This window comes from Nerophis ophidion, linkage group LG04, assembly GCF_033978795.1.
Source record: "Nerophis ophidion isolate RoL-2023_Sa linkage group LG04, RoL_Noph_v1.0, whole genome shotgun sequence".
In the NCBI taxonomy this organism is placed as follows: Eukaryota; Metazoa; Chordata; class Actinopteri; order Syngnathiformes; family Syngnathidae; genus Nerophis; species Nerophis ophidion.
The window spans coordinates 51,813,759-51,830,459 of NC_084614.1; the positions used below are offsets into that span (position 1 = coordinate 51,813,759).

Consider the following 16,701-nt stretch of genomic DNA (forward strand, 5'->3'; position numbering starts at 1 on the left):
TCCCCTGCTTCACAGGCCGCTGGATGTAGCCGCCGACGTATTCCCATGCTAGTTAGCAAGTCTAGCACGCAAGCGTCTATCAGTCCAAAACGGCCCGATATGTCCACATCCAGAAGTGTCTGGCGGTCGTACGTGATCACAGAGTGACCACGATGCGAGCCAGCCATAAAGTTTGTGGAATTGTCCGGTATTTCTGCCAAATGTTCCATCTTTAGCAGCAGCTCCGCAATGTTGCAGCCCGTACGGGCGCCGCCATCTATTGATATGATTCTTAAATGCTGTATAAACTTACATGGCAATGATAATGTGGAAGGGTTTGGCTTCGACAAGAAGTACAAGTCGCTTTCTGTACACGACTTAAATTGTTCAAACTGACGATAAATATTGGATTAAATTTAATTGACTGACTATTCAGAAAATTCCATTATCATTTATTTCAATTAATCATCTGTCTTTGAGTGTTCAAAACTCCTCTTTCATTGCAATGGTGCCATAGCCGAGGTCATGTTGTATTTCCTTAGAAAACAAAGTAGCAGAGAACAGATCAACACTGCCAAGGGTTGGATTGCAAAACCCCTCTCCCAGCATTTCATGCGGTGTCATTTTAACTTTTTTTCAATTGGGTATTCTGAATCAGTGGCCCAATTTTCTGTGAAAGACCTTGGACATCATAGTTCCTATTATCACTCTGGCACTAAAAACGTATAAGGTATTGATTCGCAAAATAGGTATGTGGCCATGGTTTGCTGTTAGAAAAGGATGGATTGCACCCTTTTGTTTGCAAGTAAGGTGTGACGCCAAATTTTTGCCCAGCAAAATAAGTGCAGTCCAGTGCGCAGTGACCAGCAAGGCAGTTTTTTTAGCAGGGCGGCGTCATTGTGTAGCGAGAGAGAGACCATCCTAGTAGTGATTTAGCGAGACTCTGAAGATTTGTTTGTTTGTGTGGACTGACAACCGTCATGGAAGAGGACGACTGTGTCAGCAGCAGTGGTATGATACGATTTTTCTTTTAGCTAACAATATCAGCAAATCCAAGTTTAACTAATGAGTATACCTCATATGCACTCTCACTGAGGCAACAGGGGCAATTATTTGGCAAGCCGTCCCATACACACTGTATCAGTGACGTGAGGTGAGGTTCATGGCTGGTGAGGCACTGACTTCATCACGGCAGATTTATAAACATATGAACCCAATTGAGTATATTATTCACCATTTGATTGGCAGCAGTTAACGGGTTATGTTTAAAAGCTCATACCAGCATTCTTCCCTGCTCATTCAGCATCAAGTGTTGGAATTGGGGGTTAAATCACCAAAAATGATTCCCGGCCGCTGCAGCTCACTGCTCCCCTCACCTCCTAGGGGGTGAACAAGGGGATGGGTCAAATGCAGAGGACAAATTTCACCACACGTAGTTTGTGTGTGACAATCATTGCTACTTTAACTTCATGTAGCAGGTACTTTAGCTAGTATAGTATAGTATAGTATAGTATAGTGTAGTATAGTATAGTATAGTATAGTATAGTATAAATAAATTACACTTATTTTTATCATTATTAGGGATAAACTCCTAACATAAAAATATTAAATAATCACATGTATGTACAAAATAACAAACACGACAGTACACAGTGTTGTCACTATGACAGAAGTAACCGCGCTCCAGCGGCGCCGTGTTCATTCATTGTCTTAACTGTAGCATAAAAAATGCATATGGCCCTAAATTGCCACAATACTCAGTCACCATATTTAAGAACCCAAAATAAAGACTCAAAATAAATATAAATTCAATCGGAGCAGAAACATTGGAGGAAACAGGACTAAAACCCGATGCTAACCGCCCATAGAAACTACATGGGCACGGCTAGTAGCTACTATTAGCAAACAGATAGACCTACCAACTCGGCGCATAAAAAGTGCAGCTGGCCTTAAAACGCCACAGTACTCAGTCACCATATTTAAGTACCCTAAATAAAGACTCGACATAAATATAAATTCAACCGATGCTAACCGCCCATAGAAAATACATGGGCACGGCTAGTAGCTACTATTAGCAAACAAATTCACTTACCAACTCAACTCATCTTTCGTCGCAACTCGGCCCTGAGGGTTGGCACCTATAAGTTTACAATTAGTTGTAAAATGTTGGACGGTTGTTTTTACGATATGCAGGCAAACGACAACTTTAAAACATACCGGCTTCAGATCTCCCCATGCAGGCCTAGCCGAGTAGTGCAAGAATGATCTCTGGGATCACTAGCGCCCCTCCACCACCAGGAGGCCCGAGAACAGGAGCCTCACATAGTCCGTCTTCGGAGCCTTTTTTTTTGATTGCTCAGCGCAAGAAATACGTTGCACACATACAGTTGTTGACAAAATATTCTGTACATTATATACCTCAGCTAACTAAACTATGGAAATGTATAGTATAATTCATGTAGCAATACGGTCTCACTGGACCGCAGCCAGCAGTTAGCCGAGTCATTGCGCAATCCACGGGGAGGCTCAGCTGGCTGGGACTCACTGCAAGTAATTCTCAGAATTTGAACGGCAAATGTGAAAATTAAGCTATTTTGAATAAAAAAATATTTAAAACTGGTAAAGTTAAATGGGAAATAACTTTATAGTATAATCACTAAATACATATAACAATATCATTTTTATTTTTACATTTTTTTTTTCCATAATGGCAGGCCTCACCTGCTGCCCCTGACTGCACGTCACTGCACTGTATACAATAGGGTGGGCACATATTTCGCACTTAAAGCGCTAAATATATGCCCCGACACGCTTGGGCACTTATTTCGCAGCGAGCACTTATTTCGCTTGACAAAGTTCTTGCCCCAGGTGTAGGTGTTTATGTATCTTTTGGTACCTGGTTCACAAGTGAAAGAAGGCTGGAGTGTCAGGTCGACACAAAGATTCCAGTATAGTCTGCAGTGTTGCTATCGCTGTATCTGACTGTGATGGTGAAAAGAGAGATTCAGCTACCCTCAATTATGCCCACAAGCTTTGGGTAGTGACCAAAAGGACAAATTGCGAATACAATCGGCCAAAAGTTGTTTCTCTAATGGACAGGAGGGGCTCACAGTTGAAACTTTTCTCCTTCTCATCAAGCAAAGCCAGTTGAAGTGGCAGACATCATCCTTTCTAGTGAGGTGTTCCATGTGGTAGACCGAGGACTTGTCAGTGAGATTATGTCTTGCACTTGGTAGAATAGAGTAGAGTAGAATGGACTTTGTCATTATATTTGCATATAACGAGATTAAGGACTCCAAATTAAGGTGCCGTAGTGGGAACAAATATGGGATAAGAATAAATTACACAAGAAGTAATAAAGATATAACTAAGAATTAAAAGAAATAGACTACTATCCATTAAAAATAATAAGCAATCCTGTACAATATACAAAACAATATACAAAATACTGTATAATATACAGAACAAGACATGAGTACCGAAGTGATATCAGTTAGTGTCGGATGTATTTCACTCGAAGGGTAATATTGCACACTAGGGTATTAGGATAGGATATTGTATAAGGGTGAATTATTTATTATAAATTAGAGTTCAAGATGGTGACAGCTCTGGGAAAGAAGCTGTCTCTGAGCTTGTTTGTTCTGGCTCTGATGCACCTTTAGCGCCTGCCCGATGGTAGCAGGTTGAACAGGTGGAAGCCAGGGTGTGTACTGTCTTTGGTGATGTTTTTTGCTCTGTTGAGGCAACAGGAGTTGTGCAAATCCTTCAGGGAGGGGAGGCGGCAGCCGATGATTTTTTTGTGCAGACTTTATGGCCCTCTGAATCACCTTTTTGAATGCTTCGGTGCAACTGGCGCACCACGCTGTTATGCAGTACTTCAGCAAGCTTTTGACAGCCGAGCGATAGAAGGTCACCATCAGCTGCCTCTCCAGTCTGTTCTTCCTCAGCACCCTTAGGAAGTTGAATCTTCGCGGGGTCTGCAGTGTTTTTCCTGAAGTCAAAAGATCAGTTCCTTTGTTTTAGTTGTGTTCAGTGCCAGGTTATTCACTGAACACCACGCTAAAATTTTCAGGACCTCATCTCTGTATGCAGACTCATCCCCCCCTGTAATGGGTCCAACCACCGTTGTGTCATCGGTGAATTTGATGATGGTGTTCTCCGGGTGGGCTGAATACAGTCATGGATGCAGAGGAAATACAGCAAAGGACTCAGCACATAGACCTGTGGAGAGCCGATGCTGAGTGTGCGGGAGGTGGAGAGATGGGGTCGAGTTTCACTATCTGGGGTCGGTTGGTCAGGAAGTCCTTAATCCAAAGACAGGTGGGTGTGGAGAGGCCTAAGTCCAGCAGTTTGGTGACCAGGATGTGTGGTATGATGGTATTGAAGGCGGCGCTACAGTCGATGAAAAGCATCCTGACATAGTTCCCCAGGTGTTTCAGGTGGCTCAGTGCAGAGTGGACGACGCTTATGGCTTTCTCCGTGGATCTGTTTGCCCGGTAGGCAAACTGTTGTGGGTCTAGGGTGGGGGGGAGGACCAGCCTCTCGAAGCACTTCATGATGACAAGTGTGAGTGCTACTGGGCGATAGTCGTTGAGGTTGTTTATGGCAGCTTTCTTGGGTACCGGGATAAGTGTGGCGGATTTAAGGCAGGGTGGGATGAGTGCCTGTGCCAAGGAGAGGTTGAAGAACACAGTGACAATGTAGGAGAGCTGGTCAGCGCATGCTTTGAGCATGTTCCCGGGTACACCGTCTGGACCAGCTGCCTTCCTGGGGTTCACTGCTCTGAGCACTCCTCCAGAGTGAGTGCTGGAGTGCTCTGCCAGCGATACGTCTGGCAGAGGACAGAATGGTCTGGGAACACTTTAGTTTCCCTAGTGGAACTGTCATCGTAACTCATTATATTTAACAAAAAATGTCCATCTCTTCACAATTATTGATGCTATGATCCCTCATGATAGTGTGATGGACCCGAGTGGTAAAATATTAAAAAAAAACAATAAAAATGTTGCTTAATACCAATATAAATATTAAGAACCCAATGTAGTGAGAGCAGCTGTCCAAAATAAGGGAAGATGATTCTACTCCTTCACAATTTATTACAATACAATAAAAAACAGTCAAGTTGTCAACACTAAAATACCAATTGGTAACCAATGTGATGGGCGAGGGTACAGACACAACAGGCGTAGTGGGTACGTATCTTGGCTGAGCCCACTTCCACGGCGTCCTCATGCACTGAAAATTAAAACGTAGGCAGGCCACGGGCATAAAATCATCTAAAACCACGGAAACGCTATCCAGGCTGACGTCACACTTACACAAGGCAGGGTTTCCCCTGCCTTTGCTGTAGTTCCGCGTCAAAGTATTGGGTAGGCCCACTGTCCTCGCCATTCTCCGGGCACTCGCAGGACTTACGTGGCCGTACACATCCCGCTCCGCCTCTTGGTCACTTCCGGGGGTCACCGCAGGTCCCTGGGTCCAAATCGCCCCCTGTCCACAGAACCCCACAGCCAGCGTATTGACACACGAGCCCGCAAGCCCACAGCCCAAGGCAGTTGATGTCCCCACAATACACGGCACTTACTTGGGAGGCAGAGTTTCTTCTGCCCCTGCGTGTTGTGGGTTTCTTGGGGTTCGCTCTCGTAGGCTGCGGGGTTTGCTGTGTCATCCAGGGGGTTCCTTCCCAGCCCGCATGCGTCCACCCGGTCGCTCTTGGCAAAGCCTGTCGATTCTTCCCCGCATTCTTAGTTTTCATTGTTTGACTTCCTGTTTCTTGATTGAAAACTTCACCTTTGTTTAGAGTGATTGTTTCCTTACCTGTCCCTGATCGCCAATCAGGAGAGTTCATTATCCAGCGCAGGGTCATTGTCACCTCCTTTTATTTTCTCGCTACCTATTTTTGCCAATTACAATATATTTTTACATGCACTTTGCATACTGAGGTCAAGCCTGCTATACCGTAAAACTTGACTTGTAATTTTTCGTTTGTTGACATGCAACTTTCGTTCCTGCCATGCCACAAAAAAGTTGTCGTAGAATTCTCTAAGGTGTTCAAGTTTAATATTTCTATTTGATATACATTCAAAGTAGAAGACATGATGTAACAACAATGAATCAAATGTTTGCAAGGTGCAGGTAGGCGAGCTAGTAGTCCACAAGTACATGTACCCGTCTGTTGGCTTGGTGCGTAGCTTGACATGATGGCAGGCCTGATCCGTTTTGTCTTGCATCCTGTTCAGGTGGGAGTTCATCTACGAGAAAGGCTACCAGTCTACAGACACAGGCGTCAGCTCTGTCTTTACCAAAATGAAAGGCGTGGGCTACACCAACATATCTGGAGTTGAGAGAGTGTGGGATGTGGCTGACTGTGTCTTCCCATCACAGGTTAGTGATAATAATGGAGACCAACAACGAAGGAATTTATGTTTGTGTGCACATTATTGTTTGGATCACAGATGATGTGTGTCGTTATCCTCAGTCCTCAAATTAAACTGTCAGAATAGATGAACATTGTATGCTGTGTCGATCCAAAAACATCAAAACCATATGCCCTGATGGTGACAAAGTTTAAAGTTTACGATGCAATTGTGTTTGTTGGCTCGACTCCATGCCAGATGCAATTGTGACAACATGTGGGACGAGACCAGCATAAATTGGTTGACATCAAGGTGTCCTTCTGCTAGCTGTATACCCCCTATAAATAAGCGAGCAGACATTATATCAAAAGAAAATATTACAGGCAGCTATATTTTCTTTATTGAAATGTTCCTGTTAATTGATGAAGGAAAATAAAGACAAAGTGACAGTCTTCCTTGAACTTTTTGCAAGTTAAATGAACCATATATAGCAAAATAGACAGTTGCAACACTTGATCTCCCGTCCGAAGGCAAAACCCAGTAACTCAATTTTGGTCAAAACTGAGCTGATAATAATTTTGGAGTTCCTAGGTGATATGCTTTACATTAGTGTATGCAATATTGTAATTTGTACCGTAAGTAAGCTGTTACACGCATGGCAGGACCTAGCAACTACCACATAACCGCGTAAATACAACAGAAAATTTAGTATCTCAAGGGACCAATCGGAGCTTCTTTGTCAGTCGCCTTATTGTCTTTGATGAGACATTTGCACGAATGGGGGCCGACGGTCAACCTGATTATGTGATATTATGGCACGAGGGGATATTTGGAAGATTGGCCCAGGACGTTGGAAGCACCTTCATTAAATGTATTGTTCTTGATTCTTCCCCTTGCATACTCTTTTGGGCAGATAACTGTGGAGGTCAAAATAAAAACTGGACGCTGTACACGGCTCTTGCACAATGTGCAACCGCAGAATGGGGCCCACCCGAGATTGTGATAAAATATCTGGAGAAAGGGCACACGTTCATGAGAGCAGATTCAATCCATGGCTCAATCGGCAAGAAAATGAAAGCTCAAGAAAACATCTATACGTTTGATGACTTTGTAGATCTTTGTAAGACAGCATCAAGATAAATTGGTTTTCCTTTGTTTTCTCAAAATCAGCTAGAAGTGAGTTAATAGGTTTTGCCTTTGGACGGGAGAGATGTATTTACAGCGTATCTAACACCTATTAGTTCCCATGGATACCTGAGGCTACGCTGTCACACACAGCAGATAAAGGACAGGGAGAAGTCAAAGAGTTTTCACCATAACAACCGTCTGGTGTGTATTTCTTGCATCATAATAACAAACATTTGTATTTGAATTGCTGAAGGGAGATTATTCCTTCGTTGTCATGACCAACTTCATCATGACTGCAGAGCAGAAAATAGGAACGTGTCCTGAGGTAAGTGAACGTCTTCTACCATATTTAATACTATATTAACATTTTTTAATATATTTACTCTTTTTCTGCTATATACTACTGCAGTCTTCCTCTTAGGTACAATTTGAACTTGTCGAAGACTGTTTTTGAGTAACTAATTATACTACAGTGGAACCCTCTTAATGTATGTCAACGCACCCAAATTATGTTGTTTGTCAACATAACCAAAACGTTAACAAAGCATTTCTTAGATTTTTTTTGTTGACAGGTTTTCCCCTATATGTGTACACTTTTTTGGGGATTTTTCATTTTTATTTTTTTTATATATATTACAGGGACAGATTATTGTGTATATTTATGAGCCATGATTTAGGGGTTGGGCTATAAGGGCTAGTGATGTTTGCCTGCTAGTTAGAGTCCAAGAGAGAAGAAGGTGTTTTATGTGTGGCGTGCTGTAACGTATAGTATACACCAGGGGTGGGCATTACGTCGATCGCGAGCTACCGGTCGATCTCGGAGGGTGTGTCAATCGATCTCAAGCCAGGCATTAAAAAATAGACATAAAAATGAGCAATCATCAATCTTCACCAAGACTTCACTTTCGTCAGTTTTTTGACATTCTCGGCACCCGAGGATTTTGTGAGATGACGCTGGCTGCTGCGAGCTCATATTTAAGAAAAACATCACTAACAGGACGGACGGAGAGAAGGACTTTTTATTTCAACAAACTCAGTACCTACTGTCAAAACTCTAAAGACCGACTGCACAGTTCCTGTCTTCACCATAAAAGACCTGCTTCATCCTGCCTGTGCTAACAAAATAAGAGTCTCAGAAAGCAAGCGTGCACAAGCTAGCAAACTACGGCGTTTGATGCCAATGTATTTCTCCCCCGCCATCAGCGACCGCTACCTCTCCTCGCTCGCCCACCCACACACTCACTGACATCACTCAACTGCTGCCAGACATTAAAGGGCCACACACATACGCTACTCTCATAACAAAGTGTTTATAAACGATTATGCAAGTTGGACAAATGAGATGCCAAATCCAACTACTTTCATGTGGTATTGGACAGAAAGGAAGACTTTTTTTCTCCATCCATCCATCCATCCATCCATCATCTTCCGCTTATCCGAGGTCGGGTCACGGGGGCAGCAGCCTAAGCAGGGAAGCCCAAACTTCCCTCTCACCAGCCACTTCGTCTAGCTCTTCCCGGGGGATCCCGAGGCGTTCCCAGGCCAGCCGGGAGACATAGTCTTCCCAACGTGTCCTGGGTCTTCCCCGTGGCCTCCTACCGGCTGGACGTGCCCTAAACACCTCCCTAGGGTGGCGTTCGGGTGGCATCCTGACCAGATGCCCGAGCCACCTCATCTGGCTCCTTTCGATGTGGAGGAGCAGCAGCTTTACTTTGAGTTCCTCCCGGATGGCAGAGCTTCTCACCCTATCTCTAAGGGAGAGCCCCGCCACACGGCGGAGGAAACTCATTTCGGCCGCATGTACCCGTGATCTTATCCTTTCGGTCATGACCCAAAGCTCATGACCATAGGTGAGGATGGGAACGTAGATTGATCTGTAAATTGAGAGCTTTGCCTTCCGGCTCAGCTCCTTTTTCCCCACAACGGATCGATACAACGTTCGCATTATTGAAGACGCCGCACCGATCCGCCTGTCAATCTCACGATCCACTCTTCCCCCACTCGTGAACAAGACTCCTAGGTACTTGAACTCCTCCACTTGGGACAGGGTCTCCTCCCCAACCCGGAGATGGCACTCCACCCTTTTCCGGAAGAGAATCATGGACTCGGACTTGGAGGTGCTGATTCTCATTCCGGTCGCTTCACACTCGGCTGCGAACCGATCCAGTGAAAGCGGAAAATCCCGGCCAGATGAAGCCATCAGGACCACATCATCTGCAAAAAGCAGGAACCCAATCCCGCGGCCACCAAACCGGGACCCCTCAACGCCTTGGCTGCGCCTAGAAATTCTGTCCATAAAAGTTATGAACAGAATCGGTGACAAAGGACAGCCTTGGCGGAGTCCAACCCTCACTGGAAACGTGTCCGACTTACTGCCAGCAATGCGGACCAAGCTCTGACACTGATCATACAGGGAGCGGACCGCCACAATAAGACAGTCCGGTACACCATACTCTTTGAGCACTCCCCACAGGACTTCCCGAGGGACACGGTCAAATGCCTTCTCCAAGTCCACAAAGCACATGTAGACTGGTTGGGCAAACTCCCATGCACCCTCAAGAACCCTGCCGAGAGTATAGAGCTGGTCCACAGTTCCATGACCAGGACGAAAACCACACTGTTCTTCCTGGATCCGAGGTTCGACTATCCGGCGTAGCCTCCTCTCCAGTACACCTGAATAAACCTTACCGGGAAGGCTGAGGAGTGTGATCCCAAGAGAGTGGGAACACACCCTCCGGTCCCCCTTCTTAAAGAGAGGGACCACCACCCCGGTCTGCCAATCCAGAGGTACCGCCCCCGATTTCCATGCGATGCTGCAGAGTCTTGTCAACCAAGACAGCCCCACAGCATCCAGAGCCTTAAGGAACTCCGGGCGGGTCTCATCCACCCCCGGGGCCTTGCCGCAGAGGAGCTTTTTGACTACCTCAGCAACCTCATCCCCAGAAATAGGAGAGCCCACCCCAGATTCCCCAGGCACCGCTTCCTCAAAGGAAGACGTGTTGGTGGGATTGAGGAGGTCTTCGAAGTATTCCTTCCACCGATCCACAACATCCGCAGTCGAAGTCAGCAGAACAACATCCGCACCATACACGGTGTTGATAGTGCACTGCTTCCCCTTCCTGAGGCGGCGTATGGTGGTCCAGAATCGCTTCGAAGCCGTCCGGAAGTCGTTTTCCATGGCTTCCCCGAACTCTTCCCATGTCCGAGTTTTTGCCTCAGCGACCGCTGAAACCTTTACACCGCTTGGCCTGTCGGTACCCGTCCACTACCTCCGGAGTCCTATGAGCCAAAAGAACCCGATAGGACTCCTTCTTCAGTTTGACGGCATCCCTCACTGCTGGTGTCCACCAACGGGTTCTGGGATTACCGCCATGACAGGCACCAACAACCTTGCGGCCACAGCTCCAATCAGCCGCCTCGACAATAGAGGTTCGGAACATGGTCCACTTGGACTCAATGTCCCGCACCTCCCTCGTGACATGTTCAAAGTTCTCCCGGAGGTGTGAATTGAAACTCTCTCTGACAGGAGACTCTGCCAGACGTTCTCAGCAGACCCTCACAATGCGCTTGGGCCTGCCAGGTCTGTCCGGCATCCTCCCCCACCATCGCAGCCAACTCACCACCAGGTGGTGATCGGTAGAAAGCTCTGCCCCTCTCTTCACCCGAGTGTCCAAAACATGAGACACAACTGCAAAGTCGATCATGGAACTAGGGTGTCCTGGTGCCAAGTGCACATATGGACACCCTTATGTTTGAACATGGTGTTTGTTATGGACAATCCGTGACGAGCACAAAAGTCCAATAACAAAACACCACTCGGGTTTAGATCCGGGCGACCATTCTTCCCAATCACGCCTCTCCAAGTTTCACTGTCGTTGCCAACATGAGCGTTGAAGTCCCCCAGTAGGACAAGGGAATCACCCGGGGGGGCACTTTCCAGTACTCCCTCGAGTGTACCCAAAAGGGTGGGTACTCTGAACTGCTGTTTGGTGCGTAAGCACAAACAACAGTCAGGACCCGTCCCCCCACCCGAAGGCGGAGGGAAGCTACACTCTCGTCCACTGGGTTGAACTCCAACGTGCAGGCCTTGAGCCGGGGGGCAACGAGAATTGCCACCCCAGCCCGTCGCCTCTCACTGCCGGCAACGCCAGAGTGGGAGAGTCCAGTCCCTCTCGAGAGAACTGGTTCCAGAGCCCTTGCTGTGCGTCGAGGTGAGTCCGACTATAATCAGCCGGAACGTCTCTACGTCGCGCACTAGCTCAGGCTCCTTCCCACCCAGTGAGGTGACGTTCCACGTCCCAAGAGCTAGCTTCTGTAGCCGAGGATCGGACCGCCAAGTGCCCTGCCTTTGGCTGCCGCCCAGCTCACAATGCACCCGACCTCTATGGCCCCTCCTATGAGTGGTGAGCCCATTGGAGGGATGACCCACGTTGCCTCTTGGGGCTGTGCCCGGCCGGGCAAGGGAAATCTGAGTTCATTTTGTTGTAATTCCATAGAAGTCTTTGAGCTGCTCTTTGTCTGATCACTCACCTAGGACCTGTTTGTCTTGGGAGACCCTACCAGGGGACATGAAAGCCCCCCAGACAACATAGCTCCTGGGATAATTGGGACACGCAAACTCCTCTACCACGGTAAGGTAGCAGCTCAGAGAGGAGACTTTTTTTTTTTTTCTCCTCCATTTGAAAATGCGGACGTTATCAGCACCACTGTTTGATTCCAATCAATCCAAGTCATCACAATCAAATACACCAACTTATATTCTTGTCTTCATGAAAGAAAGGAATCTATATGTGTTAAACATGCTTGTATTGTCATTAAACACCTTTAACTTCTTAACAAAAATGTCTCTTTCATAAATAAATATAAATTAAAAATATGAATGAGGTAGATCTCCTCGACTTGGTTAATTGAAAAGTAGCTCGCCTGCAGAAAAAGTGTGAGCACCCCTAGTATACACTGTAGGGCGGCGTGGTTCGATCTCCTCCTCCGCCATTTTTGGGCAAGACACTTTACCCACCTGCTCCCAGTGCCACTACACTGGTTTAAATGTAACGTGAACATTTAAACCAGGGTAAAGTGCTCAGAGTCACTACAAAAAAGCTCTATATAAATGAAGTTCACTTCACTTCACTGTAGTTTTGTTAAATGCTGCATAATACGAGGACAAGAAAGTTTACACTGTTTCTTTGGGTTACTAACAATTTCAAATAAATAATACAAAAAGTAATAATACATGTGTGAACGATTACATTTAATATTGCCATGCTACTCTGCACTGGGCAGGAAGTCGCTGTATTCACATTTTATGCTGTTAAATAAACAGTAGTTAAAGTGGACTTTTTTATTTTAATCTACATTTGAAGCACTTTTTTGTGGTCTAGATAATATGCATTGTATATGTATTAAAACCATTCTCCACGATCTCTAAAAGTATCATAATTTATCTTTTGAAAATGCACAATGTTATATGTATATATTTTGAAGACAAACTTCACCATTATTTTTTGCAGTCACAGTCAAAAATAAACTTCATAAACATGATGTAGATTCACCGGTCACAACAGTAGGTACACCTTCACAATCTCAGATCGATACAGTGGTGGACAAAAACAGGTTGCTTTAATCAGCTTTCATGTCAGTGTTATTATGAACATTCCAAGATTATATAAAAATGTATCCTACATTCTCTTACATTTCTTTAAACCAAATCGTAATGTTGCTGTCTTTTTCCATTGGAGTTTAGCAGACAATCTAATTAGTACTGGCCCAAATATTGTAGATACACGTAAATAAATAATTGCAGGTGCACAGATGAGATGATCAATGTCAAAATATTATGTTGAATCACTTTTTGGCAACCAATAATACATTAAAATAAAGAATTTGAATTATGTGCATGAATAAAGAACAATTAATATTGTATGTAGCTTTTAAACAATAGCAAGGTTTTAGTACATCTTGTACTGGATCAGCTGAGACCCCTGGTGGCTCCTTCCCTGGATCCTCTACAGTTTGCATATTAGCCCCATGTAGGAGTTGATGATGCTGTTATCTACCTGCTGCATCGTGCTCACGCTCCCCTGGATGGTGGGAAGGGCAGTGTGAGGATCATGTTCTTTAATTTCTCCAGTGCCTTTAACAACATTTAGCCAATTCGGATGAGTGATAAGTTGCCCAGGATGGGTATCAGTTCATCTATGGTCTCCTGGATCACTGATTACTTGTCTGACAGGCCCCAGTTTGTGCGACTAGGGTGCTCCCTGTCAGATACTGTGGTCAGTGGTGTAGGTGCTCCGCAGGGGACTGTCCTGTCTCCTTTCCTGTTTACCCTGTGCACCTCAGACTTCCAGTACAGTTACAGGTTCTGCCACCTGCAGAAATACTCTGACGACTCTGCTGTGGGCAGGTGTATTGGAGAGGGACAGGAATTGGAGTACAGGACACTGATCGCTGACTTTGTGGTCTGGTCCTTAACGTGGACAAGACCAAGGAGCTGGTCATTGACTTCAGAAAGAGATGACCCCGGTGGAGCCCATCAAGATCCAGGCCCGGGAGGTGGCAGTGGTGGGGCAGTATAAGTACCTGGGAGTTCATTTGAACAGCAGGTTGGACTGGAAGGACAACTGCAATGCTGTTTACAAGAAGGGAATGAGCAGACTCTTTTTCCTGAGGAAGCTTAGGTCCTTTAATGTGTGCAGCAAGCTGTTGGAGATCTTTAATCAGTCTGTTGTGGCCAGTGCACTGCACTTCGCAGTGGTTTGTTTGGGGAGCAGCACCAGCAAAAGGGACTCAAACCGGATTGATAAACTGATCCGGAAAGCCGGCCAAACTATTGGCTTGCAGTTGGAGGCGTTTGTGTCAGTGAGGGACAGGAGGACACTGGACAAACTGCTGGCCATCATGGACAATCCTGCCCACCCACTCCACCAAACAATTGAGGGACAGCGGAGTTCATACTCCAACAAGCTCCTTCAACTTCCTTCCCGCACTGTGCGATTCAAGAACCCCTTCATTCCACACTCCATCCAGCTGTAAAATCACTCCCCATACAGCAATAGATGATATCCGTCTATTACCTGACACCTTCTATGTCAGCTACTTCTCTTTGTTTTTAATGTCTATATTCTATTTTCTGCTGGATTTACTCTCTTTTTTATGCTGGGGCTGACACATAGACTGTAATATTGTACATAGTAATTGGTATATATTGTATATATGCTTTTGACATATTATATCTGTATATATAATATACCGTACACAAATTATGTATATATTGTACATATTCGCAGATATGTAATATTTTACATTGCTATATCTAGTCTATTTATACCTGCATTGTCCTTTCCATCCTTACACTTTCCATCATTGTAACTGAGCCACTGTGTTGAACAATTTCCCTTGTGGATCATTAAAGTTTGTCCAAGTCTAAGTCTAACAACAAGAGTCCATTAAAATCACGTCAATACCATAGAAATAGCTGACTTTTTCAAATTTCAGACACGATAAAGTCTTAAATAATTTCATAAACATATCGTTACAAAAACCACAAATATAAGTGTTTGTCTTACTTGTAGTAATCAGTTGTGGACAGGCAAAGCCCCAGCAGTGGAGTTTTATCAAGTGATGTGCCCTCAGGCAGCGGGTATATTAGATTTAGCTTACACTTGTGTAGATATCACGATCGATCGACCTGCTGATGGCATCATAACAGTAAAAATGGGCTTCCCTGCTTAGGCTTCTGCCCCGGCGACCCGGCCTCGGATAAGCGGAAGAAGATGGATGGATGGATGGATAATTGTGTGAATGCTCCAAAGTATTCACACATGTTTTTCTTCACCAAAATTAATCTTTTTATTGTTATTATTCTTCTCCAGATTTTGGCGCTCGCTACCTTCCACAGTTTTCATCCGATTAAAGCCGTTCCAACTTCAAACTACCAACTATCGCGGGTTTTTCCATCGACAAATTCCAAAAAGTCCCAAATTTCCCACAATTCCCGCTTTTCCGGTATATTTTTCCTATTCAAAATGAATTGGCCATTTTTCAAACTTCAACCATTTCCAAATTTTTCAACCAATTCAAACTGTTACACCTTTAACATATTCCACTTGTTCTGGACATACAAACTATCACTTTTTCAAGTTCAAAAAAATTCCAGGAATTCCAAGAATTCCCAGTTTTCCGAACCCTATTTTCACACTACTTTCTGTCGAATACTCCTTCCAAATCTTTCAACCCTTTTCAACCATTCCACTGTCAAAATATTCCTCTTAATCAGGACAAAAAACAAAGTTGTTTTTTGAAATGGAAAAATTCCCAGTTTTTTCGAAATTCCCGAAATTCCGTATTATCATTTCTCAATTAAAAATGGTACAACTTCAACATTTCTCGACCATTAAGAAAAATTTCAACACCGACCATCAAAGTTTTTTACCATTTTCAGAAAAAAATTGCTCATTTTCCTAAATTCTCCAATTTTTATGAAATTCCCATTAAAAAGAATGAGACTTTATTCAAAGTTCCACAACTCCCACATTTTTCGTCTAATTCAAACCGTTTCAAATTCAAATTATTAAGCCTGTTCAAGAATTGTGTGCTGTTTTTTAACAATTAAAAAAAAAGCGGATTTCCCCAGAATTCCCCGTTCTTAAGGACATTTTCCCCATTCAAATTGAGTTGTCTATTTTTCAAATTTCCACTATTCGCACATTTTTCAACCGTTTCAAACCATTACAACTTCAACACATTCAACTCATTCTGGACATTCAAACTACTATTTTTCCATGCTCAACAGATTTCCAGGAATTGCTTTTTTGTTTCTAAAGAACCTCATTTCCAACCTTTTTTTAGCACTTCAGCTCATTATGTAAATGTTAAACCTAATAATCATTGATTCCATTACTTGGGGCTATCTTAAAGGTATGCCAGCTGTTCCCATGTACAATGCTAATGTTAGCATGCTAACATTTTAGGATAGCATTTTAGCTATTTTCATACTTTTTAACCTAATAACCATGGATTCCGTTACTTGGTGCCATCTTAAAAGTATGCTAGCTGTTTCACTGATACCATACTAATGTTAGCATGTTAATGTTTTATGCTAGCATTTTTACCTAGTTTAATTTTTTTTTTTACCTAATAAACATGTATTTTGTTACTTGCCTCCATCTTATAAGCATGTTAGCTGTATCTGTTAGCATGTTCATGTCAGCAAGTAAAACTTTTTTTTTTGGAACAT

At 44.2% G+C, this 16,701-nt stretch overlaps 1 protein-coding gene across 2 annotated transcripts in view; it reads left to right on the top strand.

Moving 5' to 3' along the window:
• p2rx1 (purinergic receptor P2X, ligand-gated ion channel, 1) overlaps window positions 1-16,701 on the top strand; it is a 65,220-nt gene that overhangs the window by 16,542 nt on the left and 31,977 nt on the right. For both annotated transcript variants that reach the window (XR_009806519.1, XM_061898269.1), the window contains exons 2-3: window positions 6,219-6,363; window positions 7,717-7,788. Coding sequence is in view for 1 of the 2 variants with exons in the window: in XM_061898269.1 (XP_061754253.1) it covers window positions 6,219-6,363; window positions 7,717-7,788 (217 nt within the window). In the remaining variant the exon portion in view is untranslated. The remainder of the gene's footprint in view (window positions 1-6,218; window positions 6,364-7,716; window positions 7,789-16,701) is intronic.